The sequence below is a fragment of the Juglans microcarpa x Juglans regia genome, chromosome 3S, assembly GCF_004785595.1.
Source record: "Juglans microcarpa x Juglans regia isolate MS1-56 chromosome 3S, Jm3101_v1.0, whole genome shotgun sequence".
NCBI lineage: Eukaryota > Viridiplantae > Streptophyta > Magnoliopsida > Fagales > Juglandaceae > Juglans > Juglans microcarpa x Juglans regia.
In genome coordinates this window covers 7,748,785-7,776,585 of record NC_054599.1, presented here as the reverse complement: position 1 = coordinate 7,776,585, position 27,801 = coordinate 7,748,785, and the positions used below count along the sequence as shown (strand labels likewise).

Sequence of the window (27,801 nt, the reverse complement as noted above, 5' to 3'; positions counted from 1 at the left end):
CCCAAACTAGGGTTTGGAATGAGTGAGAGGCGCCCAATTGGACAAAAAGGCTCTTGAGTTTCCCTAAGCTACAATTATTAGGCACCTAGGGAAAGAGAGTGTCATCTTTTCTAAGAAGCATCCACCATTTTTCCTTTATGCATTGAAGCCCTAATACTTCTAGAAGAAGCCAAGTGATGGAGGAGAGTCATAGGGTTTCAACTCACCTAGGGCACATGCCAACTCCACCTTCCACCATGCCACTTGGCCATCATGCAACCTCAATCTATGGACTCATTGTATCTGAACTTAAAAGTGGATGAAGGTAAAAAGAGGAGTGGATTTCAGAAATCCAAGGAACACACACGCCACCCACACTATGTTTGCCACTTGGCATTCATGTATAAATACCTTAGAGTCATGAGGAAGTGCAAGAGACACATGGGAAATTTTAGATTTGGTATTAGGGTACCAAATATCTTAGTGAATTTGGACACTTGGCAATCATGTAAAGTAGGACACAAAGCCTCTAGAAGACCTTAGGGTTTTGGCCATGAGATGTACACACCACTCACCAAATAGCTTCTAAAAGAATCTTTGATGAAAGAGACAATGAGGATTTTGGGAATGGTAAGAGTCACACGCCCACTTGATGCCATTTGGCAACCATGCATTGGTCAACCTTAGATTCATTGAATCTAGACGCTCAAATTGGATTATGGAATTACTACTTGTTACATGCTATGATTTGTATCTCTTATGTGCTTGAAATGCTTAAATGTGCTCATTGACTGGTTGGTTCATATGACATCTTCGAATTTGACTAACTGGTATATGATTTGTTGAACTCTTTCATGTTCTAATTCTTTCAAGCTATAAACATGATGCACTTTTGATACATGACATAAACACTTGACATTGTTGCATGAAAGTTACATGGTCTCACGTCACATGTTTTCGGGTTGTGCATTAAAAGAAATGATTTTGTCACGAACCCAAATGCTAGGATGGGGGAATACCCTGGTAGAACTTCTTTATTCACTCTAAAGTACTTAAATTGGAGTGGTAACCTCTGAGTTGATGAAACATAGTCAATGAACTTCAAATGGGTTCTTTCTAAAGGATTCTAGTACGAAGTAGCGCCTAATCCTAGTTGGTGCAACATATTGGAAATGCAGTGGAGGTGAATTGCGAACTGCTGTATCATATGGACTCTGACGTACTCACCTCCAGTCAAGAGGGTTGGCAATGTGATGCGGTAACTAGTAAGAAGCCCACAATGCTTAGGGGAACTGTGAGGTGTCCACCCACATTCTTATATGGCTTAATGATTACAAATAATTAATATGAATCAGAAATGATATTTTGTCACATGGTCATTTTGTTACTCTATTACATGATTACAAGGCCAATGTTGAACACATACAAGAAAGAAATGAGTTTTCAGTCAAGTTCATGTCCATCATCATGCATTCAAATTCATGGTTTGCTTTTATATGCTTATGTTATCTTCTTGTATGTTATTAGTTTAATTTGTTGATATTTCTTGAAATCTCATCGTGGTAGTTTCCACTATCATTCTCTCCAGAATTGTAGAAGTTGTGACAAGAATAAATGATAGCGATGGGGAAACGCAAACAAGAGGATGCCCCTAAAGGGAAAGATGCCCCAAAGAGCCCTGAGCATAATATAGAACCAACGCTAGTAGAACGGCTTGAGTTGGCCGAGAACTTTATATGTGAGGTGGTAACTCTCTTGGAGGACTTGCAGATGATTTTGGATAAGGACAAGGGCTAATAGGACATCTCTCGACTTTGTTACAGAACAATATGATTTTATTTATACTTGGATTTTGTAAGCTACAAGGGTTGCAGTTTAAACCCTTTTATTTGTACTGGGAGATGTTTTAACAAATTATTTTGGGATTGATAGTTTATTTGGTACCATATTTTAATTGCTCAAAACTTTACTTAAAAATAAACTTTTTCCACTGCGATTATTGCATACTGCTAGAAACATGTTAAGTTCATTACATGTTAGCTATCATGAACGAGTGGTGTGTAACTTTGAGTAGCATGTCCTGACGCTTTTGTCTCCGACCAATCCCAAGCAGGGTCTAGGGGTGTCACAGAGTCGCTGTCTCCTTAAATTGGCTTTCATCTCTTCCAAAGCTGGTCCTTCTCTGTTTATCCTTCGCACAAGACAGGTTGAAATCTTCATTTTTATTTACATCTATGATATACTCGTGACTTGTTCTTCCCAACATGCTATTGATGCTCTAGTTCTAAAGTTGCAATATGGTCTTCCCATAAAAGAATTTGGATCTTTACACCTTTTTCTTGATATTCAAGCTCAATCTTAGTCCAATGGTCTTTTTCTTTCCCAAACTTACTACATCTTAGATCTCCAGCAGAAAATAAACATGTTGAATGCTAAGCTTGTGGATACTCCTATGTCCTCCTCTTCTTCACTCTCCCAGTCTGATAGTGATGAGCTTTCAAATCCTACTCTGTACAGAAGCACAATTGGTGCCCTCTAATATATTTTACTTACACGCCTTGACCTTTCCTTTGCTATCAACAAGTCTGCTAGTACATGCATTTTTCCTAACCGTGAATCATTGGTCCTTAGTTAAGCATATTTTACACTATCTTAAGGCCACAAGCTCCCACAACCTTCTCATCCCTATAAATTCTTCCTCGTCTATCCAAGCTTTTTTTACTCTGATTGGGCTGGTTGCCCAGATGATCGTCGTTCCACTAGTGGTTATCCTATTTATTTTGGAAATAATCTTATCTCCTTAGAGCTAGAAAAAACAACACACTGTTGCACGCTTAAGTACAGAAGCTAAATACCGGTCTTTGGCTAATTCTACTGCTGAGCTCATTTGGTTGAAAGGTCTCCTCAAAGACCTTGGCGTCTTTCTCAACCATCCATATTGTGGTGTGACAATATTGGCACTACTTACTTATCCATCAACCCCATCTTTCATATATGCACCAAGCATGTTGCTGTAGGCTTTCATTTTGTTTGTGAGCAAGTGACTAATTAGTAGCTTGATGTCCGCTTTAATTCTAGACGTGATCATCCTGCATATGTCCTCACTAAACCCCTTGTCTCTCCCAAATCCATAGCTCTCCGTGACAAGCTCAACATATGTTCCCTCTCATTGATCTTGAGGGAGCATGTTAACATATCTTCTGACTCTCCCACAGATCATGCAAATAATTCTACCAAACATTATGGCAAGAGTCATGGCAACCCTTCCACTAGCTGTACCAAGACATCATATAATCAACCTCCATAAATGTTGATAGCCTTTGTGATCAGCTGGTCTCTTTCATTTTCTAGATTGTACAAAGTCAAATAACCCATATATTATGGGATCTATTCTTATTACTTTTCTGTATTTAGACTGTCGTGTACACATTGAGAAAGCAATGAAAAACATTTGTCCAAAATTCTTGTTTAGTGAAGCAAGATACAAATACTTGCTACGACACACTCTCACCCTATCCATGACCAGGAAGTTATTACAATGGATGACCGTAGGTCCGTAATGTGTAATTGGATTGGAGATTCACAAAAATGGAAGAGAGTAGGGGTGTAGAACCGAGTCAGGTTTTTTTTCGGTCCGATCTGAAACCTGGAATCAGGGTGCATCCGGGCGGTTATTTGCCCGGATTACACCCGGGCGAGTAAGATAAACCCGGATCTGGTTACAAATCTAGTTTTGTGACCCAAGCATTCTTAACTGGATTCTTTTTTTTCATCCATGCTTCTAAAATGAGAGGAACAAAGCTTCTTCTTCTGATCCAGTTAATCCAATCCAAACAATGAAAATCAAAAGTGTAGAGTAATACCTAGAAGAGAAAAGGTAACAAACCCTGAAGGAACAAATCTTTCATTCACAAAAAAAAAAAAAAAAAAAAAAAAAAAAAAAAAAAAAAAAAGAGAGGAAGTGAAAACATAAAGAATTCATGAAAACCACCAAATTTAGCTTTTCTTAGCATAAGAGTACCAACAATGAACATTACCTCTACGACCATAACGTTAACGGCTTTTAGAAGAAAGAAGTGGGTAAAATTGATGATTAACAATAATTTATTTTGTAAATTAATATTTTACATTGTGATGTGACAACAATATTATTTATTTTGTATTGTTATTTATTTTATTTAAAAAAAACTTTTAAAAAGTGTTAAAATTATTTTTTTAAAAAATATGGGTAATTTAAACATGATATTAATTTTTTTTTAAAAAAATGCTATAAAAATATTTTTTAAAGTTTAAATAGTTTTTTTTTAGTATTAATAAACCCGGATTAAATCCAATTACAATCTGGACATCTAAATCTGGTTACAATCCAGATATCCGAATTTATAACTAAAAGAAAAAAATAAAGTCCGGATATCTGTCCGGATTATTTCCTGATTAATCTGGGCGGATAACCGCCTAGTTTTTAAAATCCGGATCTGATTATGGCCGGATATTCAGATCCAAATCCGATTGCACACCCGCAGAAGAAAGACTGAAGAATGGCTTTGGATGGAAGCCATTTAGAGAGAGAATGAGGCCCGGATCTGATGAGCGCGGGATAGGCAACTGTAATTAATGCCTACTTAATAATGCTGTCAAATTACTCTCTCAAGGAAATACAGTTGTTCTACTTCGATACCTTGTTTTTATTTTATTCTAACATCATTTCAAATTACCATTTACTTAAAAAAACTTAACTCGTAGAAATTTAATAATTTAATTTATATCCTAAGGCAACAATGCAGGAAAATAAGAAGATCCAAGACCGAATGATGATACTTGCCTTGCATATGCGCATGCATTGAGGGATCTGTGACTCAGCCACCGAATACATTACTTCTTATTCTTCTTTTGGACAAAGAGAATATAATTAAATAGTATTGGAAAATCCCAAGGGGTTGGCCTAAGTGGTGAAAGCTCTGGTTTTGGAGTATCACTCCCTTCAAGGTTCAAGATTCAACACCTCATAGGTGCAAACAATCCTTTGGGGCCATACCCTTGGTGAAAAGTCAGCGATTTAACTAATTCTGTGTAGGAAAACTTTCGAGGGTGCAGTGCACGAGACTGATGTTTATTCTGCAGGGGTGGGTTCGAAAGACCCTGCCTTGGAGAGGTTCTCGACATTAAAAAAAAAAAAATTATTGGAATAGCTAATTGTTAAGACCAACCGCAATTCGCATTTAGTACATTATCTTATTGTTACTTGATTTTGTTAGTTTCTACCTACCAAGACTTGTTTATGCATGAAGTAAAATGCTTTGTGAAAGCAAACTTTGCTCCTCATTCCTATAATATTATTAGATATTTGTCATTAATGTACGTTCATATCAGATATATGCCTTAAAAAAATGAAGAATAAATTATATGATAAATCCATGAACAAACAAACACTCTGCTTTATATACTTACAATGGATGTATGAAGTATACAAGTAACTCAGCTTTTTCCCTCAATAATAAACAAACCTCATATGATGCAATACTGCAATGATGAGAGAGAATGAAGTGGTTGCTTACCCCTTTTCCATCTCTCCAAAATAAAAAATAACAAAAAAGAAAAAGGAGTGGCCTAACCCTAAGTGTCTTAAAAAACTAATGTTATGTGCCTGGCACTGGAATCTTTGTTGGATCTCTCCAGCTTGCAAGCCAGACCTTTCCTCACAACATATAAATGACAGGGTGGCTTCATATCATGACTAGCCTATACACACATACACATATCATCCTCCTTTCCCTCAAAAGGTGGTGATGGGCACTACCCACAAAAATTTGGGCTCACTTGGACAAAAAAAAAAAAAAAAAAAAGAAGGAAAAAGAAAAAGGTTGGTTTCTTTTTCTTTCTTTTTTGTTTAAAAACAAAAGAAGGCAGACTTCAGTGTTGCAGACCACCTAAGACACCAAACATACCATACCAGAAACCTCCCTGTCCATGGAAGGCTTCCACTGAATTTTTCAATTTTGGATGAAAATGCTGAGGTGCATTAATGCCATGTATCGTTACGTACCCAAAAGTTGGTATTTCTTTGTCCTGATTTGGAGGCGTCAATCAACTCCAACAGAGAAACCTGCATTTACAAAGTGCACAAAACTTGTCAACAAATGCTATTACAACTCAATTGTTGGAGAAAACGAGCAACAAACACAGAATAGCCACCTATAATCTTCATGGATGGATATACCTGACAAATCTTCATGAATATACTTAAGCTCAAAGTCAATATAAAGGGCCATCCACCATCTTCCTGACTCGTAGTCCCACACCCCTAAGATCATGAAGATGTTCTAAAATCTCTTGGAGAAGATTTAATCCCTTATCTCCTTTGCTCAAGGAGCTGACACAGTGCTTTAGAAACTCCCTATCTGCTTCAAGTGCTTGAAGCCTCTCATATACATTATCTACTTCCTCTTTTATAGCAAGCTTATTCTCCATTTCAAACTTGGTGTCTAAGGATGTTTGAAATGGAACAGAACCAAACCCTTGTTCATGTCCGTTCCCCAAAGCATCTTCACCATCTGTAACAATAGCATCAAAAAAGGGAAGAAGTCTCTTTGCCTTTGACCCTTTGATGCTAATCTCTTGATGATGCTTTCCATTCACTTCCTTGGAATGACCATTTTCAAAAGCATTTGCTTCAATGTCAGCATCTGAATTATAATGGTATCCATTTCCTTTCACAACCGGTATGAGATCCTCGAATTGTTGTTCCTCCTCATCACTCAATGTCAAAAGCTTCTCTTCCAACTCCTTGAGCTGCTGAAAAATTGATAGCCTCTCTTCCTCAAAGTTTGCAAGGGACTCCTCCAAATAAACAACAGCATCAGTGGGAGTGTTTTGGTTGCTACTTTCTTGATTTCCAAAGGAACTATTTCTTTCCTTTGCTTCATGGTTCAAGTCAATCGATAGTCCATCACTGTCCTCGGCATTGCTACAAGAAGCAATGCTTCTTGTGCTACTATCTGTTCTCCTCAACATCCTCATTTTTTCTTTAGCCTCATAATCCTGGACCTTCTTACGATACATTCCCAACTCCTTTTCCACCTCCTGCTTCTCTTTTTCCCTTTTGACCATAAGCTCATTCAGAAGCTGTAAAGCTTCCTGGTCATACTCAGATTGCTCTTCCATCATTCTTTGATATTGCAATGCTTCCATTTGCATTGCAGCCTTCTCTTCCTGGAGCCTGTTTATCATTGCCATTGTCTGGTTAGTTGCCACAGCAGAAGAACTTCTCTCTTCTTCTAGTTCTGCATACAAGGCATTCAAAGCCTTCCTTTCAGCCCTCAATGCTGACTCCAACTTCTCAATGGTCAGCTCACCTCCTTCTATTTCACCAATGACACTTCCATCTAAGGACTCGTCTGTTCTTGATTCCTTCCTCTCAAGCAATAGCAACTTCTTGTGCAAGTGATGCAAGCTTTCCACAGAAGTAGGTGTATCAGGAACCTTTTCTTCCTCTATTTCATTAGGCTCTGAACGTACCGATACATGATTGTTTATTGCTTGCTTATTACTTTCTACTGAGATGGTTTTGAAGTGAAAAACCTCTTCTTCAGCTGGCTTAGGACCTAAAAAAAGAATACCAGATTAAGATATCAAAATGTGGCAACTCCAATTTCTAAAGTTGGTTATATAAGAATCTAAAGCTTACCATTAACATCATAGACATGCAATATGACGGAGCTGGTGGAAGGATATTGTTGCCTGTGTTTATATGAAGGAAAAACCTCTTGGTGTTGAGCCTCATCAAGTGGTTCCTGATCAGGAATCTCTGCCCCCCTTGAGATCTCTGCATCAAATTCACAGCTCTTATGAACTTCTTGGGGTTGAGCCTCATCAAGTGGTTTCTGATCAAGAATCTCTGCCCCTCTTGAGATCTCTGCATCAAATTCACAGCTCTGCGTTTGAATTACTTCTTCAGATGCTGCATGTAATGGAAGATGATTAGTACTATTTTTATAAACTCATTAACAGAGAATTAAATAACGGTTAAAAATGAAATTAAACTGACAGGACTACCTATAGGAACATCTGAATCCATTTTTCTTGTTTCTGCAGTTTCTTGCTCCTCATGATCATCATCACTTGACGGCGTTTGAGTTGGTTGAGTAATAGCAGCTTGTTTATAGTCTTCCCACACTAAATCCGAGAAATCTCCTTCTGTATGCATTACAGAGGAACTGTCAGTCTCAACCATCACTACGGATTCAACCACTGCAACCTTGGGCGCCTCCTTGCTCTCATGGGATGAAAGTAATGCCAAATTCTCTCCTGAACTCTGCCAATTCTCCGACAACGGTTGGGCGTGTTCCTCAGCATGCATATTAAATTCCAAAATAACGTCTGAATCACAATTTCCTTGATCATCCACTCCATATCTTGGTTGATCTCCGTCTTCTGTGGCAGGAGAGCCAATCAATTCAACTGCAATCAATGTACAATCTTCACCATCAATGAAAAACTCGAGATGCTGGGGCCAAGTTTCATGGGACGTTTCCTTACTAAAATTGACATGAGCCATAGACTGATCACAAGACTGATCATCCATGGATTCAATTAAATTCTCCTCCTTTTCGAGCTCTTGCATTTTTTCTTTAACGATTTCCAATTTTTCGTCTTCAATAGCTACCAGTTCCTTCCAGCCAAAGTCAAATACAGCACATTTCTCCTCTGCCTCCTGTTCTCTTTTACCAGAACAACCATCAGTTCCAAAATCAGAAATAATCTGAATTTCCTTCTTTCCTCCAATACTTCGTTCATCTTCGCATAGACTAGTCTCGGAATTCGATCTGCTTCGATCCGAATGTACACATTCATTAGTTTGAGAATCAACCCCTGTTTCCGCAATCAAATTCTCTTTATGGGAGAAATCGAAATCCGCCCAAGAAGGCTTAATCAATATACAAGGAGAGTAGACTTTGCTTTCCACGTTTAAGCCACAGCAAGAGCAGTTCAAATTCTCCTCCTCATTTCCACCGAGTTTCTGATCACTGCTCTGAATAAAACCAATTTTGTTTATTAATGGAAAGAAAGCAAACCTTTTTGATAATTCTGGACAATCAGGTTGCGATGAGGATGAGCAATCCTCGCACATATCATGGGACTCGGCCAGTTTCCGATGATTAAAGCAATAACCCAGCTTGGAAATCTCAGAGGCATGAGCTTCACAAACAAGATCTCTATAAGAATTCTTACTCTTTCCAGGCTCTAAGATATGATCAATCCTAGAACACCATAAGCAGGGCCTTTTGAGGCCAAAGTAATCGGCGAATTTAATGATCAGATAAGAGAACAGAGAATTAAGAAGGAGAAGTACGATCAGAGTCCATTCTAGTATGGCATAGACGAGAATAAGGGTGAGGTTGTTGGTGTTTCTATGCAACATGCTTGCAAACTTGTTGGTTTCCATTGATGATGCTCTGTTCCTGGAATGTACAGTGAGAGAGATTGAAAAAGATAAAAAAGAGAAGTGTTTTGAAAGAAGCTGTGGAACTGTTTCTAACTTCTAACAGAGAGAGAGAGAGAGAGAGAGAGAGAGAGAGAGAGTAGAACAAATGCAGAGGACGTCGTTGTGCAATTTAGAATGAGAAAGGCGGTTTTCAGAAGAATGACGAAACAATAAATTTATATATAAAAGTGATTCTTGTAGCAGGAGTTTATGCTGTGTGGGGTCTTCCAGATGCCGTCCTATCCTTTATATGTTCAAACAAATGCACTCAGCACAAGACATTAATACACAAATTTTATATGATCTTGAGGTAAAAAAAAAAAAAGTGGACATTTGTACAGGCACCAGCGTAATGGGGTTTGATTGAACATCTTTTTCAAAACTTAACCCGACCAGATTATATGACTTTTTTTTTTTTTTTTTTTTTCCTTAAACCTCGTGTGCCATCTTCTTTTCGGCCGACACAATGCTCGGATGGCCCACCAACAGCATAACAATGAGTTGGTAGGGTTCCCATTGACGACACAAATGCTTGAACATCTATTATTCAATGTATTTCAAGTTTTCTTTTTTATTTTTTTAATTATTTTTTTAACATTCTTAATTATTAAAAAAAAATTAAAAAAATATATAAATTTATTAATACTTACTTTCTTAATTATTAAATAAAATAAAAAATTTAAAAAATAAAATATAAAAAGAGTAGTAGATAAGTAGTAGTAGGATAGTAACCTTATCATTATTCTATACTTTTAGAAAATTCTTCAAAACAGTTACTATTTACTACTCTATAAAAAACATTCATACATCTTATAAAAATACTCTCATACCCTATGAAAAAATTATAGGTGTGAAGTGTGAGAGTGTATATCAACTGATGCATAACATTCCTTATAATTTTAACAAATATTTGATCTCCTATAACCAACTTCTAAATTGAAATAATTTTATGTAAGACGTGATATCATATATTTTTTATTATAAAATAAATTTGAAGTTTTAAATTAATTCACGTTATTTATATAGATTCACTTTTATAACAAATCTGTGTCTATATAACACATACCTTTAATTTTTTTACGAAATGATGTGTTTTCATTAAAAGCTCTTTATTTCATTTTTCCTTTACAAGATTAAAGATTTACTATGTTAATGCATTTATGGGTGCATTTTCTAATAAAATGCATTATAATTTTGGTTGCTTTGCCAAAGAGAGCCTAACTCAGATGTTAAAACCCATTATTATGCATTTATTTACGTCACTACATATCATAGATCAGCTTCATCCTTTTTTAGAGGAATCTCACTTTTGTGCATGCTTTTGCTTTTGTCATTTTTACATGATTTCTAAAATGTATTCATATTTATCCCACAAGTTTCAATTTAAAGGGTAAAAAAACAGAGAGAAACAGTAGTCAGCAAAGAGGTCTAAAAAAAAAAAAAAAAAAACTGTAATTTTTAATATTAACAGAAGTATGTTTAAAAAAAAAAAAAATTAAGGAGACTTTCATTTTATTTTTCATTTCATCATCAATTAATTCGTGCGTTAAATTAGGTTTCATTGAATAAAATAGGAGTTTTAAAAGACACGAATTGTTTCACGAAAGACTCTTCTCGTGGATATATGTAGATTGAGGAACCTTTCTAACGATGAGATACGAACGTTAAAAACCAGAATTTCAAGCAATTAAGAGTATCTTAATCGAGGGACATCAAAGCTTAACCTTCTTTGAAAAGTTGATCATTTAGAATTTATGTTTCTCACGTCTTCGCTTTAACTTTATTTCTCTTTAAGCTTCTAAATTTTTGACGAAAAGGATCATCTTGTTTCACACAAAGGGCAAAAAGAAACCTGAGATATACATGATCCAAAAATGCATTGGAGTGGAGGGAGGAGTTCCAATCCATCCTTCCTCCTCACTAATTCTCCTCTTTTCCTTTCCTCTTACAATACATGAGCCGTACCACGCAACTTGTGAGTGTTGCAAAACGAATGGCAGATAGGGTTCACGTGTAAGCTTCATGTGTGGCCTCGACCCTAAGCATATATACTTTCTCTAATTAGTAGAGAAACAGTATATTTAGTATGACTGACTTAGATATCGAAAGTGTTGAATACTCTTCAAGCCTTCCTTAGTTCCTTGGGTGCAGGTTTGCGGTGAGACTTCGCAAGGGTGCGAAACAAGTCAAAAACAATTTGTGTCAATGCAATCGCAAATGAAAATTAGGAATTACTGAAAATTCTATTCATTCGATCCCACCCATTCTTGTGTGTTCTTATCTTATCCAAACAAGGGTTCTAACCATTTGAGGTAATGTAAGTGAGAATCTCTAATAAAAGCATTAAAATAGTCGACTGAAATGCCCATTTGTAAGTTGCGGTTCTAGCCATATCTCTTCTACCCACGAAAACATCTTTCTCTGGGCAGTCCACTCTTTAGGTTATGACTGACGGAGAATTACAAGATCTCAAACCATTGGTCTTTTCCTTCCTTTCTATTTTATTTTCAAACACTATATATTGTAATAGAGTTCTTGTTTAGATATTAATATAAAAGATAATTAAAAAAAAAAGTGAAAGTGCCAATTTTGCAAAGCGATGAAGGGATCCAAATTCAATGTTGAAACATATAATCTAGACATTTGTTCAAACTACTCGGATATTCAATGAATTTTATAGTCCCAATGTTTGAATGGTACTCTCTCTCTCTCTCTCTCTCTCTCTCTCTATATATATATATATATATAAAGAATTTTCCCCAGCTCCTAATTCCACGTATGGTTGACAATTCTAAATTTGACTGATTCTAAAGAACACGCAATGGAAAATGTTAGATCTCCCGCTGGGATCTAGCAATTAGTGTATTTTAATGTGTTTTTTTTAAGTTTTTGTTTATATAAATTTTTTTAACAATTTTAAATATTTTAAAAAAATAAAAAAAATCATAATATTATTAAAAAATATTTTTTTAATCACGAAGTAAAATAAAAAATCATAAAAATATTTTTTTATGATTTTTTATTTTACTTCGTGATTAAGAAAGTATTTTTTTATGACTTTTTTTTACTTTATAATATTTTTATGATTTTTTATTTTACTTCGTGATTAAGAAAGTATTTTTTTATGACTTTTTTTTACTTTATGATTAAGAAAGTATTTTTTTAATGATGTTCTAATTTTATTTTATTTATTTAAATATTTAATAATATTAAAAATTTTATATAAAAAATAACTTAAAAAAAAACACGTGTAAAACAACACTACACCCCAGCGGGGGCTGTAGCATCATCCAAACACACAATATGTATAGATTGATTTCAAACAAAGACATATATTGTCGATCGGTACGTACCTTCCTTTTACTCAATTGGACAGCGACGGCCACACATATTCAAGAAAAAAAAAAAACACTTGGACAGGGCTAACGTGGTTACAAAGACATGATCATCCTAATTCCTAAAACACGATATATAAATCCTAAAGTAATTCTTTTTTTTTTCCTTAATCGTGTACATTAATAATCATACCATGGACCCTATTGTCATTTTTCATCAATGATAACCTTTATAATACCTTGATTTTAAGCATATATATAAGCTAGAGGCTATGATTAATTTGGGTCATTGCCACACAAAAATGGACCCTATTTGTTCTGTTCTTTTTTTCTTGTGTTTGCTGTGTGTATTAAGTCCGGTCCTATCTTGCATGTGAAGCATATATAATGTAATGGCTAATTCTCCATTTGAAGGTACGTACCATCTTTTATCATATAGGTGTAGGACTAAAGCAACAAAATAAATCCCATTTCAGCTAGGATAAGCTCAGTCAGTTCTTATTGAAACTAGATCTATCGGTTAAGAGACCCTGATCAGCATGGTTTCAAACAAGATGATGAATGGAGTTTAACCATGTGCGTAGATTTGTAACACGTACGGGTGATAAAGGCATCATGCATTTCAATTGGCCTGGATTACTACACTACTTCCTCCATCCCATTATTTTTCTCAGCTTTTCAAATGCATGGTATCATCATCATGTACTTGATCCAATTCAATCATGAAATTTAAATCCAAAGTTTCAATAGGGGCGTACGTACTTTTAGACGTCGTTTGTTTTCACAAATGAGATGAGATGAAATGAGTTGAGATTAAAGTTAAAAATTAAATAAAATCTTGTTAGAATATATATTTTAATATTATTTTTATTTTAAAATTTAAAAAAGATGAATTGTTTATTTTATTTTGTGTGTAAATTTAAGAAAATTGTAATAATTAAATAAGATGAGTTGGGAGGAGTTGTGAGAATAAACGAGACTACTTTTGAAGGCACGTCACAATTCTTTTTTGGCATTTTTTTTAATTTTTTATGGGCAAGATGAATCTCATTACAAACATATAATTATTGTGTAAAAAAGAAAAAATTTAATTATAAACGATTCTGCATACTAATACGTGTACTCATTCAATATGATTGGTCAGAAAATAAATTTTATTAAAAATAATATTAATTTAAATTTAAAATATAAAAATAATAATATTAATACACAGATTGATACGTATATTTACAAAACTCGAAAAGAAAAATGGGGCCAGAACTCAAAAGTCCCAAGAATTTGGTCCAATTTCCTCGTGTTTAAATCCGTGCTTGAACAAATTGCCAGTAGTACTACAGCACCAAGGCCGGAGACTTGATTGTCGCAACAGGAAAAGTACTCAAGTACTGAAATCATTTAATTTGAACTGGAGCAGCGGCCAGTACTACTGATGAAGAAGTTTGATTGAATGTCCCACATGCAAGGGGATGCTCGGTGGTTAATTGATGCATATTGATGTAGCAATCTCTATACGCAAAAGATGATCTGCAGGGTGGGGGCATCGACCCAAGAGAAGCAAAACATGAGGAGAAGCGTTGCTTATAGAGATCTATGAAATCATAATATCTAGCATCTGAAGCTCGTGTGTGATGGAGGAGGGAAGAGGGAGATCAATTCAAAGCTCCTTAGATGACTGGTGTGCAGCACACTACTTACAGTGAGATTCATTATAATTTAAAAAAAATAAAAAGACCGATCATTTTCTAGTATAGTTAACGTGAAAGATTTTCACATCAGCGATGTTCTGAGTGTGTTAAAAAGAATGCGTACTAAATAGATTTTATCTTCTATAAAAAAAAAATATCAAAATTGACAAGCAAGTGAAATAAATATTGAAATAGTAAGTATCATTTCAATCAAAATTTCAACTAATTTTTTTTTTTTTTTCACTCTTGGTCCTTTGACAACAAACGTACCACAAAGAATCACACTAACAGAAGTTATGATTCAAAGATACAGAAATATTGTATGATGAGGAATAAATTAATGAAAAACAGCTGTGATAAAATAATTGGATCCCACGAACTTAGAATTCCTAGCAAAGAAATAGGTTAAAGATGGTGGGTGGGTGGGATGGATTGGAATGATGATGATTTGAGAGCCCTTGCTTTGAAGATCGAGGTGGGACAGCCAACCGCCCTTACCTCTTTCGCTTTCCTGCCTCCTATTTCTGTAATATTGTATTTCATGCACTCTCCTTTGCACCTTCTCTTCTTTGGCCTTCTGCTCAATTTAAAACTGCAGCCGACTGGTGCTGGCTGTACTTTTTTTTTTTTTTTTCGAAACTCTGCTACTTATAAATCCATACCTAAATATATTAAATTATTAAATTTATTATAGTCGTAAAAAGTTAAGATACAAATATTCTTTTATGCTAGTGTATAAGTTAGATTTTCACATCAATAATGCGTAAATAAATAAAATTGTTTATTATTATTTTTTGAGAAATGAGAAATAATATTTACAGTCATAGAATACGTAAACGCTGCGTAATCTTTTGAAAAAAATAAATAAATATGAGATCCACATAAAAAATTATTTTTTTAATTATAGACATTACTCTTTTTTAAAATAATTGTAAGACGCTTGTGTACTCTATAATGAATAATTAATAATTCTTATCCACTAATTTCAATGTTCTAGAATTTTTCCTTACTTCATATAATATAAATATATGAGTAATGAATAACCTTAATTATCTTTAATGTTTAAATTAGTCTACTATGATTTAGAAAAGGTTCTAAAAAGATCTTTTAAAATTAACTTATGCTAGAGTAGTTTTTGGGTAGTCCCAAAATACCCTAAGAAAGATTTCCTCTACAAATAAGGCTAAGATAAACTTTTTCGGTTATTCATTTTTTTTTTTTTTTCATTTTCACTATACTAATAGCTAGTTAACCTTATTTCTGTACAGAAACTTCTGTCACTATAAGATTTATTTGTCTGTAAAAGTCATAAAGAAATTTAATCGGATAGTATTCTAATAATTAATGATTTTGATTTTAATTACGATTATTAATTGTAGGTCTTGCATGGGAGGATATTTATTTTTCCTTGCATTGAGATGACTATTCGAATCCTATTTTTGGTTTCAAAACCTGTTTTCTATAATTTTTTTTTTTTAATATATAAATAAGTGCTTCATTGAATCAAAAACCTTACAAACGTTGAGACAACTTGAGAAATAAAATTTGGGAATGAATACCACCACATACTAATGTTATCAAAATTCCAAGCATATCTTGCTAATCTATGAGCTACTTCATTTCCAATTTTCTTACATGCTGGACTTTGCAACGTCTAAAACGCTGCATCAAAGCTTTAGGGGATGCTTGAAGAATGGTATGAGATAAGAAATCTGTGAATAATAGTGAAATGACTTGTGACTAGTAATAAGATGGTTAGAGTTATAATGTTTATTGGGTTTTGAGAAAAGCGAGAGAAAAAATTGAATAAAAGTATTATAAGGTTAAATATTGTTAGAATATAATTTTTTAATATTATTTTTGTTTTACAATTTGAAAAAGTTGTATTATTTTTTGTATTTTATTTGAAAGTTTTATAAAGTTATAATGATTAAATAAAAAAGTTGAAAATTTGAAATTAAAAACTATTTGTGTTTGAGAAGAAAATGAGATGAAACTTTTTCACAAACAACCCCTCCTTAATGATGTTACCTAACAAAGACATTGGGTCTTCTTTAGCTTGAAATCTCCTTTACCATCAACAAGGAATCGCTTTCAAGGGTAAGTTCAGTTATTCCCATGTGGACACATAGTTGTAAACCTCTGAACATTGCCCACAATTCAATCTCCTCAGGATCTTTAACCTCGTGTTCCTTTTTGATAGCTGCCATTATCACATCCCCTTTAACATCCCTAAGAATGACTCCAATCCTTGTTCTTGATCATAAAACATGACCACATCAACATTTAGCTTCAACATTCCTTGAGGAGGATATTCCCAGCAATATCGTGTATGTGCCACCTGTTTTGGTTTTAACTTAAACTCCTTATGAGACTTCTGCACAAATAAAGCATGATCAATCACTTGCACTGGCCGGTTTCACCCACCTATTTTCATGAACCATTTTGTTCCTTCTAAACTAAAAACCTAAAGTAAGAACAAAGAATATTTCCAGATCATCCTCGCTCCCACCTTCTCTCACTTGTTGAGCAAGATCAGCAAAAGTCTTAGGACCACCTCAACCTTGTATAGAAGGTATATGTTTTACCTAGCAATCCTTTAGTGTAGAACAATAATAAAGTGCATGTGCTGTTTCTTCGACCCCATCATTAGAGAACTAGCATCTATCTTCAATGAGGCTTTCCTCTTCTTTAAATTGTGTTTTGTTGGCAGACCATCTTTACAAGCTCTCCAGTAAACACTTCCACTTTATTTGTTATATGCATATTCCATAGATTCCTCTATATGCGCCTCAGCCTCTCTGCATTAGAACACTCTCATTCTTCTCTATTCTTCCTAGTTGCTAAGTAGTATATAGGCACTTTTCACACTATACTTTCCATCTTTTTCGAGTGGCAATATTAATTTATTTTCTTACTCTCCCAGACTAAGAGCAGTCTTCAAAAGTTATGTAGCAACTTGGGGTGGAAAAAAGGCTCTAACCCTCTCCATATCCCATGATGCATCCTAACCTCCTAGCGCCTTCGAAAACCTAGAAACAAAGTCCATCCCGATCTCATCCTAGTCCACACTGTTATAGGAAGTGGCTGAAGTGTACCTTAGGGTCTCTGATGCTCTGGTTTGACATGTTGATAAGTCAGACACTGTGCTACATAAGTCACTTTCTCTCGCTTCATCCCATCTCATCCTTATGAACGAGATAAACCATAAACCTTAAAAGCAAAGTTTCCTAAATAACATCACCATCTTTCTTCCAATCAAGAAGCATACACCTTGGCTTGCTTAGGTCTCATAACCAATCCACTAGTAATTACCTCAATTAATTACACACTCCTAACCATAATGGCACATAACTCACAGTACACATAATTTTCATAAAGTTCTAAACATACATGCTACATGAGATTTCCTAGAGTTAGGCATCATATTCTAAGGTAACTATTAACTAGTATTTCGATAAAAACAATAATAATAACAATTGTGAGAACAACAACAACGTCAAAGTGCTATCTATTGAGAGCTAATAAGCAACTTATCTTTATCTGAAATATCAATAACTCTCGAGCAAGCAAGGAGCATCCTAGGTGACTTTATTTGATAATTAATAAAATATTATTTTTCTTTTCAAAGAGTCTGCAGAACCTCTCGACCTGGGCTTTGATACCATATTTGTAACAACCTCTCCCCTAAGGTTAGGAATCTCACGTACTTACGTAAATATAACCAAACAAGAGATTTCATAATTAAATAAATCAAATTAAATAAAGAATTAATGCCTGAAACTAAACCCAACTACTCCATCTAAGCCTAGCCCACCTGCTCGCACTGATCATCATCCTCATTTGGGTGGTTTAAAAACATGAAATAAAACTAAAATGAGTTGAGAACTTAGTAAGAAACTCATCACAACATAAACATAATAAATGTAAGGTTTTTTCATAAAAGTTTCATGCTGAAAGCTTAAAATCATGATTGATCATACTGATGCTTATTCTATGCATGACGTGTCTTGATTTATCTGAATTAACTAACTGATTTGATCCATCTGATTGGCCAATATTTAACCTTGTATGTAAGGTTGTGCACCGGCCCCACATCCTGTAGCAGCAAGAGGAGTCGCTGAGGTAGTTTTCTAGAATACTGCAGTAGACCACGCTTGAGTCTGTGGCTTGCACATTCATCCTAAAATTGTATTGGTACTATGAATGTGAATGGTCATCTGATTAAACTGTTTTGATCTTATCTTGCACTTGAACTTAAGAAACCTTACATGTCTTATGCAGTGTGATATGCATGACATAATACATACATAATTATAATTATTAAATCTGAACATGATGCAAAATAACATGATCATGTACTATATTGGATGACATGTTTGCATAAATTGAGACATGCGAGATACATAAACACTGGCTTTCAAGAATTGGCTTTAATAATAATCTATCTCACTAAATAATGTGCTACTCCTAATTTATGATCAAGTTACTTACCTCGCTACGCTGTCTTCTAAATCTCACTTTGTAGCTCGTCACCTATACGGAGTATTAAACGTCACTAAATCTGTCTAGGAAAACATGTCTTAATATCTCATTTAATAAAATTCATATTGCTGAAAAATAATCAAATAAATATTCTGTTTAATGCAAAAATTAATGAATGGTGATATCTTAAATTATTTAAAATATTAATAATATATTTTCATTTTCAAATTATAATTTAGTAGCATACTTGGGCTATATTCAATTCTATTAAAATAAGTCGATTCTTAAAGTAGGTTTGCTTTCCTATAATTAACATAATTATTCAATTTTACAAGAAATCTAATAAATACTAATATCATTTAAGTATTCTTAGCATATTTCTTTATTTTTAATTTACAACTTTAAAAACATAATTATATCGAAATCTATTACTGTAAACACTAGGAATTCATTTCATACAATAGATATTGAACTTAAAGTGTTTAAAAAAAATAAAGATTAAACATTTACTATTTACTATTGAAATCTAATTGTACCGTTAATACTTATTTGTAATTTAAATCCTTAATTATTTTTTGTAGAAAAAAATAAAGTTTTATAAATAAAGGTTTTGGACTAACATAATTATTCAAGTAAAACTAAGTCCAACTTCGAATAATATAGAATCTGAATTACAATAAAATGAAGCACAACTTGTAAATAAGGCACATGTGAGTCCAAGCCCACTTATAATATTTTAACAGCTTTTGTAACCAAGTATAACCAGGCCCACCCCTATTTAGAACACGAAACCAATTTAACACAAAGCCCACGTAACATACTAGTCAAAAACCATTATACCATAGCTTGCTTACAAAAGGGTGGAAATGTAATTAAATTTAAAAGTTTTACCTTTTGTAGAAAATATGGTTATAGGAGGTAAGAGCACTAGTAGTGGACTCAACAAAGTTATATTTTAGCCAAAATTTAACTCAATTGCATAAAAACTCACTGTAGTGGACTCAACATAGCTACAATACTTTTAACTTTGATCATTTTCTCTAGTCTGATTTGTTGAGTCCAAGTTGCTAGTCAAATATTATTTTGACATAAAAAATTTCCTCTCACGGGCTATTCATTTTGCGCGAGCTCACAACTCTAAAAAATTCCTCTTCGTCTCAAAAGCATCATCTAGGTGGAGTGCTTCAAGTTCTAGTTCTACAATATTATGATTAGTTGATGTCAATTTTTTCTTTTAAAATCTAATATCAACGTTAGAAAATTAATGTGTATTTTTTTAATAACGAATAAATATTCAAATTACAATTAGAATTAAAATAAATGAAAATGTCAAAATCAATATTTTAATAGACTAGTGATAGATTTGGAGAGTCTATTATTTGGTGTTATTGAAAAGTGGCTAACAAAATTTATAAAAATGAATTCTCTAGTTAAATTTTGACCAAACTTTGTTAAGTCCACTACTAGTGCTCTTAGTAGTGGACTCAACAAAGTTATTGATCTGCCGCCCAGTGTATCCTATGTTCATGTTGTTTTGTTCCCACCAAAATCTTGAAATCATGGATTCTAAATCAATGCATAGGTTGCTCGGCAACTTGAAATAGCTCATTGAATAGGTTGGAACCGATAGAGCAACTGCCTTGATAAGTACTTCCTTTCCCCTTGTGACAGCAATTTCTCTTTCCATCTTTGGAGTTCCAGCCACACCTTATGTTTTATATATGAGAAGGCTTTGTTTTTCGACCTGCCTACCACATAAGTTAAGCCAAAATATATCTCATGTTGTTGAAAACTTTGGACCTCCCCCCCCCCTCCCCCGGGAAAAAAAAAAGACAATATTTCCTCCTGTAGCTTATTATTAACATTTTAGCTGAAAACTGTAGAAGTTTGTCGCTATTGATCTTCTAACCTAAAGCCTTTTCATACTTTTCTAGCAATTCTTGCACCTTCGTATTTTCTTGCACATCTACTTTGCAGAATATAACACTATCATTTGCAAATAATAGATGATTAACTCTCGGTGCCCCTTACATACGTTGATTCTGTAGTTATGTTTATCAGCCTCATCTTTTTCTAAAAGTGCTATTAGCTCTTCAATGCACAATAAGAACATATATAGAAATGAAGGATTTCTCTGCCTTAATCTTCTAGTTGGTATCAATAGACCATTTGGTTTCCCAATTATCATAATCGAAAAGGACATAGATTTTACATAGCATGATGATCTCAATCCATTTGGCCTGAAAACCCATCTTTTGCATAACTAGTTTCAAAAACCTACTCAATTCTATCATAGGCCTTACTCGTATCAAGTTCCAAAGACATATAGCTAGCCTTTCCAACCCTTTTCTGTCTTGGAAAATGAATTATTTCATAAGCTACAAGAATATTGTCAATTATTAACCTTCCTAGAACAAAATCAATCTAGAAACTAGAAATAACTGATAGGAGAACATGCTTCAGTCTGTTTGCTAGTACCTTTGATATCAACTTGTACACAACATTATATAGACTGATTGGCCTAAAATCTGCCACTCTTTCAAAATTTTTCTTTTTTGGGATCAAAGTAATGAAAGTATGATTAAGGGAGCTGGGGAACTTACCACATTTCAATGCCAGTAATACAGCTAAAGAGACAAACTTGCCACTATAGGCCAGTACGTTTGAAAAAATATAGACATCATTCCATCTGGTCCAAGTGATTTTGTTGGGTTCATTTGGTTTAGCGCCACATTGACCTATTCTTTTGTAAACTCTTTTGTAAGCTCGTTATTCATGCCTTCTATTATCCTCCCTGATAAACCTTCCAAAAACTCTAAATCCCCACTTTGACTTGGAGATGCAAAGAGGGATTCAAAATACTTCACAACCATCATATCTCTTCCCTCCCCTTCCTGCCATCCTCCTTGATCATCTTTTACACCTGTTATTAGGTTTTTCCTCCTCCTATGGGAAGCTTTAGTGTGAAAGTATTTTGTGTTTTGGTCCCCTTCCTTAAGCCACAGAGCTTTTGATCTTTCTCTCCACATTATTTATTTCGTCTTCGGCCAACTTTGTAGTTATATTCGAACAGACTATTGTTCTTTAATCAGTAAGCATTAAGGGTCACTATCCTGAATTAGTTGGAGTCTTTTCCTTGATTGCTAGATCTGCTTTTGGACTTGCCCAAAATTCTTCTTGTTCCACTCTTCCAACTTCTTGCTAAACCCTTACATCATAGCTATCACTTCTCCCATGTATGTAGTGTCTAGTCCATCCTTTCATGAATCTAATCTCATCTCACTTCTTTCATTCATATTAACACTTAAATGCAATACAATTCGAATATGACTCAAGTGTGCTAATGTACGATGTACTACTACCTTTGCCATCAGGAATAAATTACACCATATAGTGTTAGCCAAAAATCTATCCAATCGTTCACTGATGCTATACTGTAGCCATCTTCTATTACACCTGGTACATTTAAGTCCCATGTGTCCCATATCTTGTACTTTACAATCATCCACCAGTGATCTATATTCAGCCAATGTCTCCCTAGTCTTGCTTTTCCTCCCATATGTTCATGTCTATCAAAATCTCGTTAAAGTCACCAAACACTAGCCACGCCTGATCCCCAGTCCCTTTAGCCTCCAAGTTTTGTTCCTTCTTGTTGTTTCTAGGTGTCCATAAATACTGGTTAAGTGCCACTCATCATCAGGAACTCCCTCCTCCTGTAATAGAGCATCAATGTGGAATTTTGTAAAAAAATTTATTGTCATCAGAATCTCCTTCTTCCATAGTAATGCTAACCCACCGCTCCTTCCTTCGCACTCCACTGCCAAGCAACATTCAAATCTCAATCTAAGTTTCCACTGCTCCATTTTTCTCGACTTCATATTTGCCTCTTGTAAGAACAAAACTTTAGGATCTTCCTTCTTGACTAAGTCTCGAAGTGCATGAATTTCCTGTGGGTTCCCAAGTACATGAGAATTCCAACTTGAGATTTTTATTACTCCTGGCGAGGCTAGGAACCAGCCTCCACCAATCTATTCTGAGTGTCTTCCACCTCATAATTCTCCAGCTTCCTCTATTTATAAAATCTTCTCGAATAATTATCAGAACCATCTTCCTTCCCTTCCACATCTCTCTTGTGTTTCTAAGCTTTTGTCTTCTGTTGAACCTGTGTCATTGCTTCTTTCCTAATTTGCATCCATTGCTTCCCCCTAGTGGGTAAGGCCTTATTGAGGATTTGGGCTAATGAGCCCTCCTCTAAAGCCCAGCTCGTATCTTCAGTCCAAAAATAACATAATTATTTGTGTGAACGCCAAATCATTCTTTTTGGTCAACTCTTCCACACACTTATTTGCTATCTTTCCATTCATAACCATAACATCCTTCTTCTTTCCTTGTGCAAGCCCAGATTTTATGATCTCTTTTAGATTTTGTTGCCTTCTTTCACCTATAATTTCTTCCTCTCTTTCTTGTAACTTACCATTCCTATTTTGATAATCATCCTCCATCACATCTCAAATCTCTGCATCTCTAGGTTGACAATTTGATTCACCCATTTTCTTTGCATATGATCATGCATCACTCCTATCAATCGTTGGTGACCTGATCTGAGAGAAATCTCAATCAGCCTCCGCCTTTTGATCGCGGCATTCTCATTCCCTCCCTGCTACTCCACCATATCGCATCCATTGTCTATACGAGAATTCATCTTCCTCAAAGTGTTCCTTTTTGCTCTGCCATGGAACGCAATTCTAATGGCTATGACCTAGCTTTCCATAACAATAACAGAAATTTGATAGTCGTTAATAGACTAATCTAACCCGGCATGAGCCAGATGACCCCAGGTTGATTCTCTTACCACTCAAGAGTGGTTGTATTGTATCTATGCAAACTCTGATTTTTAGAAACTCCCCCTAAGCCACATCCCCATTTTTTATGTAAATCTCTTCCACTATCCCAATTGCATCTGAGTTAACTTCCCCGCATATTCATTCATTGCATTCGATGGCTAATCATACAAAGACATCGAAAAGAGGCGTCCGTTAATCTTATCTTAGTGAGATGCAAATCCCATTCAAGTTCCTTCATCAGTAATAAATGTTTACCAAAAGTCCAAGGTCCTTCCTGTTTGACACGTTCTTTGTCTCTATGACCTTCAAACTCCACTAGAGTCAGCTTTGGTCCCAAGTCCTTGAAAAGATTCTTCTTCCCCGGTCTCCATATCTTCCACAACATTTGCTTAAGCGCTTCCCTATTGTAGTGTCAATCTATTAGAAGTTTGATAATCAAACACTTCTCACCCTTGGTTATAGTATTTTCTTATAGATTTGTTTCTATATGAATCTTCTCCTCTTGCTCAGATTTGTCTTCCATAATCACTTCTACTATAGTTGACCTTAACGTGTGATCTTCTACCCAAAAAAAGTGGAATCAAGATCTACACCAATAGTAGGACCTTGAACCTGTACTTAAGACAGAAGACAACCTCTACTAAGGAGAACCTTAGAGAGGAGAGAGCAATTAAAAGCTATAAGGATGATAGTTAAAAGACTTACTAATAGTATTTATTTTAATATACATCAACCCATAATCCAAATATATTTCACTTAATTCTCCTCCTTTGTTAGCTTTCATATAATTTTACAATTATTTAGATATTCTAAATATTTATACCCACATAAACCATACTATATGTGAAGGAGATAAAATATCCAAACCCAAGACAAGGCCCAGCCCACCTAAAGGCCACCAGTAGGAGGGAGGAAGAAAGAGACAGAGAGAGAGAGAGCAAAGGGGGACAAAGAGGGGATAATGAGAGGGATGATGTCAAAAGAAAAGCCAGGAAATTATAGGAGTGGAAGGAAAAAAGCAGAAAGGAAAGGAAAATGTCAGACATGCAAGGAAAAGGCGGTCAATCTTCACCGCTCCCTAGGAGCACGTAGAAAGTGGGATTAGATAAAAGGAAATTGCCAGACGACTTCAGGGGGACTTCAACTTCTTCAACCTCTCGAAAGAGGCTCCAGGGAGAATAGATTCTCCACCAAATATATTCGAGATACCTATTGTACAGTGAGTAGGGCTATAATCGAGCTGAGCCGAGCTGGTCTTTGGCTTGCCGAGCTCGACTCGACTCAAAATACTCGAGCCCGTTCTTAAGATTTTTATTTATTTTTTGTTCGAGCTCGAGTTGTTTATTTTTTTTATGTTTTGAATAAGATTTAATAATTAAAAAATTAGATAAATAAAAAAATAAAAATAAAAATCTAATATTGAATTTGTACAACTAGTAAGTAAAATCTCTATTGAATTATAAGATTTTAAGATTTATAAATAATTAATATATAACTAGTTGATATTTATCCATAATAACAATATATTATATGTCTACAAAAATTATTAATACATATACATAATATCATAGTATCATAGTATATATCTATTTCATATATGGTTTTCACATACTAGTATATGAAATTATTAACCATTTCTCTCATTCCGGCCTGTTGTACTATTTTTGAAATTAACAGTTGTTACCGTCTGTGGGATCAATTTATTTCTACACCAAAAGCAAGAGAAAAAAGATTTTCCTACGTACTAAATAGTCAACGAACGAGCGGATAAATTTTTCCCAACCTTTTAGCTTTATTTTTATGAAAAACATTGTTGCAAAAAAGTGGGTGACAAAATTTTTCCTCTCCCAGACGATTAAGTACACTGCAGTCGAGGGCCTTTTATGCACCCAATATGTAAGGCAAGGAGTCCAAACTCCTCGACCACTTGGGCTATGAGTGCTTGAGGCTCCTGGCAATTCTAACGCACTGTGTATTTAAGTGTACAATAAAAATAATGTGCACAAAAATACATTCAACGCGTGCTTGTGCAATACGGGCAAGCACTATGCACTTAAGTGCATAGTGCCACGTGACACCATGCACGTCTACACCGTGCATGGCATGTGCAGTCACAGTTTTAAATTTCGTACTGTACCGGCCGGTACGGCCGAAATTTTTCGTTTCGGCCGTCCGGCCGGTACAGGTACTATACCTGTTCCGTACCGGCCAAAATACCGGCCGTACCGGCCGGTACTATCTAAATTTCGGCCTGTACCGGCCTATATTTCGGCCGGTACCGGCCAATATTTCGGCCTGTGTTTTTTTTTTTTTTCGTTTTTTCAAACTACAAACTTATTTTTTAACCCTTAATTCAGACTAGACTATTTATAATTTATATATATATATGTATTTGTATATAATTTATTTATATATAGACTATTATTTTAGAATATAATTTTTATATATATTTATATATATAATTTATTTATAGATCGACTATCCCGAAACGCTATCCCGAAACGGTACCGGTACCGAAATATTTCGTTCCAGTGCCTTGACCGGTACGGTGTCCGGCACGGTATTCAAAACATTGTGTGCAGTGCCATGCATGAGGCATGGTCCCCCTCCCAATGTAGTTTGCAACTACCAAGACCACTGGAGTCTTCTACCAACTCAGGGGTGGTCCCAGACCACCCCCCACAACAGCAACCTTGTCACACCAACCATGTGCATGGGAGTACACATAGTCAAGGTCTCCTTGGCCCAATTCAAACATGGCACGGCAAGAATGTAGGTAGTAACCACTTAGACCGTTGGCGTCCTTTGTCCCCGCTAGGGTGTCACTAGTGTGCCCAGACGCAAGGCAGGCAAAAGGTGGCCACTAGCCACGCACGCAGCATCCACTGTAGGCCCACGATAGATAGTCGTGGGCCCCCCTTCATAAGCCGATGGTCACCACCTAGACCAATGACCTTTTCTGTCCCTGTAGGAGTGCCCACACGCACCGTGGCACATTGCAGGCAATGAGTGTGCGCAGCACGCACCCAACGAGGCCTCCCCCGTGACCAACATGAGCTGGCAGGCATCACATCCACCGCCGCCATGGCTACCGGCGTCTTTCGTCCTCGCCAAGATGTCATTGGAGTGCCAAGGCCCTCAATGGGCAAATGTGGCCATTGTTCGCGCATTTGTTAGTTCACTCTAGGGCCACGGTAGATCATCATGAGCCCTCTACTCCTGCTGGCATTCACCACTTGGACCTAGCGTTTTCTGCTGGATCGATGGTAGGTGGTCGCTGAACACCACGGCTTACCTAGTCAGTCCCCTCGATAACGCACCCAGCACCCCCGGCATCTTCTGAAGGCACCGTGGTGGTTTCCGACCACCACGAATGACATCTTGTCACCAACAAGCCACTCCTCAGCCATACACCACGGCCTTTGACTCCTTGTCCACTTGCTACTAAACTCCTCGCCCATGAATTCACCTTCATCGACCAAACTCCTCACCTATGAGTCAATAGAACTCCTCGCCCAAACTGCCCAGCAACTTGTCGGCCAAACTTCTCACATGTGGTATCTCTTCCTTGCCCAAGCAAGCTGTCTAGTAACTCGTCAGCCAAACTCCTCGACCAGTGCATGCCGAGCAAACAAGCAGCCATATTCACCATGGCTATGCACTCAACCAATGCATTAGCAGCTTAGTGGTGGCCACCTCTCACTCTGGCAACCACCTCCTCAACCTGAGATCTCACTTAGTGCCCCCAGGGGCGGACAACTGCTTCCTACGCCATGGGCGTCTAAAAAAAAAGGAAAAAGAGGGAGAGCAAGAATATAAGAAAGACAAGAATAAATAAAAAAAGAAGAGTAAGGAAGAGAATGAACATCAACTAGCGGTCATCAATTCCAGTCAAGCAAAGATTGCCTATAGTGGCTAAAACACTCTGGTTTGTCTCTCTCTGAATTTATGTGAGTTCCATTTACAAAATTGGCTCCTGCAGCGCAAGACAC

At 35.7% G+C, this 27,801-nt stretch overlaps 1 protein-coding gene across 3 annotated transcripts; it reads right to left on the bottom strand.

Annotated features, from left to right (window-relative positions):
• Positions 1-5,394: 5,394 nt before the first annotated feature.
• LOC121258276 (myosin-binding protein 3-like) lies at positions 5,395-9,640 on the bottom strand. Of its 3 annotated transcripts, none has more exons than XR_005939376.1 (4): positions 8,032-9,640; positions 7,664-7,936; positions 6,172-7,580; positions 5,395-6,082 (listed from the first exon to the last, which is right to left on the bottom strand). XR_005939376.1 is itself a non-coding variant. In XM_041159742.1 (4 exons), the coding sequence occupies exons 1-3, from the start codon at positions 9,419-9,421 to the stop codon at positions 6,232-6,234; spliced, it is 2,967 nt and encodes a 988-aa protein (XP_041015676.1). In that variant the 5' UTR covers positions 9,422-9,640; the 3' UTR covers positions 5,395-6,082; positions 6,197-6,231. The 3 variants fall into 3 exon arrangements, 2 of the variants coding, with proteins under 2 accessions (XP_041015676.1, XP_041015675.1); XM_041159742.1 differs by having other exon boundaries at positions 6,197-7,580; positions 7,664-7,891; XM_041159741.1 differs by having other exon boundaries at positions 6,197-7,580; positions 8,032-9,637.
• Positions 9,641-27,801: the final 18,161 nt, after the last annotated feature.